This window comes from Silene latifolia, chromosome Y (assembly GCF_048544455.1).
Source record: "Silene latifolia isolate original U9 population chromosome Y, ASM4854445v1, whole genome shotgun sequence".
Classification (NCBI taxonomy): Eukaryota; Viridiplantae; Streptophyta; class Magnoliopsida; order Caryophyllales; family Caryophyllaceae; genus Silene; species Silene latifolia.
In genome coordinates this window covers 229215344-229220905 of record NC_133538.1, presented here as the reverse complement: position 1 = coordinate 229220905, position 5562 = coordinate 229215344, and the positions used below count along the sequence as shown (strand labels likewise).

At 40.0% G+C, this 5562-nt stretch overlaps 2 protein-coding genes across 2 annotated transcripts; both read left to right on the top strand.

Moving 5' to 3' along the window:
* The first annotated feature begins 452 nt into the window (after nt 1-452).
* Nucleotides 453-3001, top strand: LOC141630186 (uncharacterized). Its single transcript, XM_074443048.1, has 5 exons — nt 453-1244; nt 1724-2105; nt 2217-2302; nt 2570-2711; nt 2823-3001. The coding sequence occupies exons 1-5, from the start codon at nt 453-455 to the stop codon at nt 2999-3001; spliced, it is 1581 nt and encodes a 526-aa protein (XP_074299149.1).
* Nucleotides 3002-3037: 36 nt separating this feature from the next.
* Nucleotides 3038-3901, top strand: LOC141630185 (uncharacterized). The gene is made up of 2 exons (XM_074443047.1): nt 3038-3432; nt 3553-3901. The coding sequence occupies exons 1-2, from the start codon at nt 3038-3040 to the stop codon at nt 3899-3901; spliced, it is 744 nt and encodes a 247-aa protein (XP_074299148.1).
* The last annotated feature ends 1661 nt before the right edge of the window (nt 3902-5562 follow it).

The window sequence follows — 5562 nt, the reverse complement described above, 5'->3', positions numbered from 1 at the left end:
TTTATCGTATTGTTGATATATATATAGATTGTGTGATCAATACTGACCCCGTGTTGTTGGTTTGAGAACTTGTACCCGTATTTTGGGATTTGGCTTGATTTGTACTTTTCACTAAAGTTATACTATTAAATGTTGTTTCGTTATTTCTTTATGATTATCATGCCTCGGGTAACCGAGATGGTAGTATCCTTATACCTGAGTGGTCCTGGTAAGGCACTTGGAGTATGGAGGTGTTACAATACGCCCCTTCTTAAAAAAAGAATCGATCTGATTCAGACACAAAATTGAAGATTCAGCTTGGAACATCATTTTATTCAATCATCAGGAATATTGATTTCTCCAACTTTGGTACTCCAACTCCATCAAAAACCAAAATAGGGGATCTTGATTCAGATTCAAAAGAAACCCCAAATAAATAGACTATCCCAGATCAAACTAATGTAGCCATAATGATGGCCATGGTCCAGGAGATCCAGAAACTCCATGAGAAATTTGAGAAGATCCCTGGAGTACCTACAAGCATTGAGGAAGCCAAGCCTGAAAGCTATGCTTACTCTCCCTTCGTGGATGAGATAACTAAAATAGATCTGCCTAAAAAGTTTGTGGTATCATCAATGAGAAACTATGATGGAATTGCATATCCTCAAAACCATGTAGCCTACTACAAAAAGAGAATGTTGGCAGCCTCTATACCCAGTGAGCTACCACAAGTATATATGTGCAAAGGCATTGGAACGGCCCTGACTGGACCTGCCCTTCAATGGTATATAAACCTTCCAAATGGAAGCATCAAGTTCATTGCAGATCTGATAAACATGTTTAACCACCAGTTTACAAGTAGAGGGGAGCTCGAAAAGAGATCTAGTGACCTGTACAGAATCAAGCAAAAGCCAGGCGAGACAATCAGAGCATTCCTGACTAGATTCAACAAAGAGAAGGTCTCAATCCCCATATGTGACGTTGGAACAGCCGTGGAAGGTTTCAGGCAGGGGCTACCAGTGGATAGCGATTTCTATGACGAGCTGACCATGAAACCTTGCCTAACTTTTGAAGACGTTCAGGCTAAGGCACTTGGCTACATCAGGCTGGAAGAAGATAAAAGCTTCATGGCTGAAACCACTGACAGTGTTTCAGGATATAAAAGATCTAACAGAAAAAGTTCTAATCACAGGGAAGCAGCTCCAGACCATCTCCCTACACCAGGCCTGACAGATCAGAAGTCTACTATGCTCACGAGCAATGAGGTAACTCTTAGAATTATCCACCTATTTAGGAATATAACTTCTCTGTTGATATTGCAGGACTCATCAAAAGTCTTAACAACATGGGAGACATTGTCAAGTGGCCTAAAAAGACGGACAAACCCAACTCAAGGAAAGACACAACAAGATGGTGTGAATTTCACATGGACATAGGACATACTACAAAAGAATGCCTGAGTCTACGCAGACAAGTGGCTTACCTGCTAAAGAAAGGCTACTTGAAGGATTTAATGCCATCAAAGAACACGGAGGACAGCGGATCAAGGAAGGATTAGGAAAGACCACAACATGATCTGCCCCCAGCACCACCAATCTATGAAGTCAAATTCATCAATGGAGGATCTGAGAATTGTGGCCTGACTAACTCAGCTGCAAAGAAAATAGCCAGGGAATCCAAAATAAAATCTCCTTTTAAACCTAGAAATTTACCTCAAATTACTTTTGATGATACTGATATGCAGGGAATATCGGACATCCATCAGAATAGCCTGGTCATTACTATGCAAATTGGCACTGCACGTCTCCTGAGAATCCTAGTAGGTGGTGGCAGCTCAGTCAATTTAATCATGCTTGATGCCCTGAAAGCCATGAAGATCGATGAGAACCAGATTATAAAGAAGTCAAATGTCTTGATAGGATTCAGTGGTGAAACCAATAATACTCTAGGAGAGATCTACCTACCAACCTACGTCGAAGGAGTCTCATCATATGAAACATTTGGAGTCCTAGACTGCCTCTCATCCAACAATTCAATCTTAGGCAGACCTTGGATCCAAAATGTCAGAGCCATTCCTTCAACCTATAATCAGTGCGTCAAAATACCAACACAATGGGGAATCAAAGGTGAATAAAAATCTGCCCCGGAATGTTACACTGAATCATTAAAACCTTCCAAGGCAGGTAAGTTTCTCGCTTAGTAATTACAGTACCCTGTCAGGAGTACTTATGTGGCAGAAACCCAAATGAAAACAGATCAACTAGTATCAGACCCTGAGTACCCTGACGTGTATGAGATGGTGGGATCTGATGTCCCTGATAACGTCAGACAAGAACTACTCAATTTTCTTAAGAATAAGTCTACATGTTTTGCCTGGTCACACTTTAATATGACTGGAATAGATGCTAGTATTATTACCCATAAACTCAAAATTTACACTTCCTTTAAGCCTGTACAATAGAAAAGGAGAAAGTTTGCCCCTGAACGCAATACAATTATTAAAGAAGAGGTGGACAAACCCCTAGACATGGGAATGATTAAGGAAATAATGTACCCTGAATGACTAGCCAATGTAGTCGTGGTGCAAAAGAAGAATGGCAAGTTAAGAGTCTGTGTAGACTACAGAGATCTCAACAAAGCCTGTCCAAAGGAACCATTCCCAATCCCTCACATTGATGCAATGGTAGATGCTACAGCTGGGCATGAACTGCTAACGTTCATGGATGCCTCAAGTGAATTCAACCAAATCCAAACGCATCCAGCTGACCAGGAAAATACTACATTCATCACGGAAAGGGGCATATATTGCTACACAGCAATGACCTTTGGCCTGAAAAATGCAGGGGCAACCTATCAGCGTCTGGTTAATATGATGTTCAAAGACCAAATTGGCGACATAATGGAGGTCTACATAGACGACATGGTGGTTAAATCAAAGAAGGTTGAAGATCATATGAAGGACCTGGAAGTAGCCTTCAAAATCCTTGAAGGATTCAATATGAACCTCAACCCCTCCAAATGACACTTTGGAGTGTCATCAGGCAAATTATTAGGATACATGGTGACAAAAAGAGGCATTGAAGCCAGCCTAGAACAAACCATCCTGGAGTTGGAATCTCCTAAGTCAGTCAAAGATATCCAGAGATTGACAGGAAGAGTTGCAACCCTGAACAGATTCATATCCAAATCATCTAAAAGATGCAGATCATTCTATGACCTTCTCAGGAAGAACAAGTCGTTCAAATGGATGCCTGAACATAAAACACCCTTCCAAGAATTAAAGAATTACCTGGCCACTACTCCACTACTGGCCAAACCTAACCAAGGAGAACCCCTGACGGTCTATCTATCAATCACTGAGACAGCAATAAGTGGAGTCCTGGCCAAAGAGGTTGAAGGCCAACTACACCTCGTCTACTATGTAAGTAAAAGTCTCCTGGATGCAAAAACAAGGTATGGATTACTTGAAAAATATGTACTTGCGTTATTTGTGTCCTGTATAAAACTCAGACCTTACTTTGAGAGTCACCCAATAATAGTCAGGACCAATCTGCCTATCAAATCTGTCCTCAGAAAACCTGAACATTCAGGCAGAATGGCAAAGTGGTCAGTACAGCTTAGTACTTATGACATAACCTTTGAACCTAGGACAAGAATTAAATCCCAGACATTAGAAGACTTTGTGGCTGATTTCAGTCCTAACCTAGAACTAGATCTCATAAAAGAGGTCAATCAACTAGACACCCAAAAATCAGGCCAAGAATGGACCTTACACGTTGATGGAGCAACTAATATGAGAGGTATTGGCCTAGGACGAGTACTCAAATCACCACAAGGGGATTTAATAGCTCAGGCTGTCAGTTGTGAATTTAAAGCATCAAACAATGAAGTTGAATATGAAGCCCTGATAGCTGAACTCTAGGTATGTATAGATCTTGCCGTGCAAAATATCAAGGTAAAAACTAACTCACTTTTAATTTCCAAACAGGTCAAAGGAACCTACGCTGCAAAGGATTCAAAAATGATTCTCTATTTAGACTATGACAAAAATCTTTGCAAAAAGTTTAGTTCATTTGACATTGATCAGATACCAAGAGACTTAAACACCCAGGCTGATGCCCTAGCCAGCCTGGGATCAAATTTCTGCCCTGCTATATTTGATAAGATATCCAATGTTCACCTACTCGAACCAACCATTACAAAACCTGACCAAACTTATCCCATCATTGAGGACACGAACTCTTGGACCAAGCCATATTATGATTGGTTTTTACAGGTGATCCTACCTAAAGACAGGCATGAAGCAAGGGCCCTTAGAATTAAAGCTTCCACCTATACCATTATAAATAATACTTTGTTTAAAAAGTCTCAAGATGGACCCTACCTGCGATGTCTGGATCCGCAAGAGGCCAAACAAGTTATGGAGGACATACATGATGGATACTATGGAAACCACAAAAGATGCAGTGGCCTGACTAGCAAGGTTCTAAGGACAGGCTACTTTTGGCCAACTTTAATTGCTGACTGCCTAGCGTACAACTCAAAATGTGACGCTTGTCAACTTCACTCCCCATTCATTCATCAACCATCTGAGCTGCTACACTCCATTTCAGCCCCCTGGCCATTCATGAAACTACAAGAAAATAGGATTCGGACGACTAAATAGGGCGACTGAAAACAGTCGTCAAAGTAAAAATGGCGACTGAAGCTGGTCGCCAGTGTCTAGACGCTGGCCTTAGTCGTCAAAAAGAATTCGAGCGACGGAAATTAGTCGCCAAAATTGGCGACTGACTATTTAGTCGCCAATATGGCGACTACAAATGGTCGCCAAATTGGCGACGAAAAGTCAAGTTAGTCGCCAAATTGGCGACTGAAAGTAGTCTCAGTATGAATTTTTTTCAGTCGCCAATTTTGGCATAAAAAAAAAAATTAACGTGGATTTGCAAAAGTCATAGATCTGCAAGTTTCTTGATTCGTCAGCTGGAACGTATGAGAAAAAAAGTCTCCATATTACTGAAGGAAATGTAGATTCATATACATATTAACATACTCATATATGTCTAAACTAATTTGTCATAAAATTAAAACGGATCTTATGCATGCAAACAATAAGATAAATAGAGGAGAAATCATGTCCTTACATTGTAGATTTCGGCTATTAGGGCACAAGAGAGATCACCTATCTCTCTTGTTCTTGAGCTTTTCCAATGGAAGAATAAAGATCTAAGTGTAAGATCTCTCCCTATGTTTTATACCCAAGGCTCCTCTTAATATAATTAATATTACAAATACTAGTTATAATATTAATCAAGGTAGAAAATTGACCCAAAATATTTATAAACACATAAATATTTCGGTATTATGGAGGGAGATGTAGAGAGCTTTTTATCTCTCTAGAATACTAATTTTTGGATAATAAGTTTGAATGAATATCACCAACACATTTTAGTGTAATAATAGGTAAAATTATAAGAAAAACCAATGATGGTTTTCACATAAAAAACCGGGTGGAATGGGGGCTTTTAGGGGAGCCAATGCATGAACACTTTTGTCTTCACAAGAATATTAGGGTTGCATGGCTAG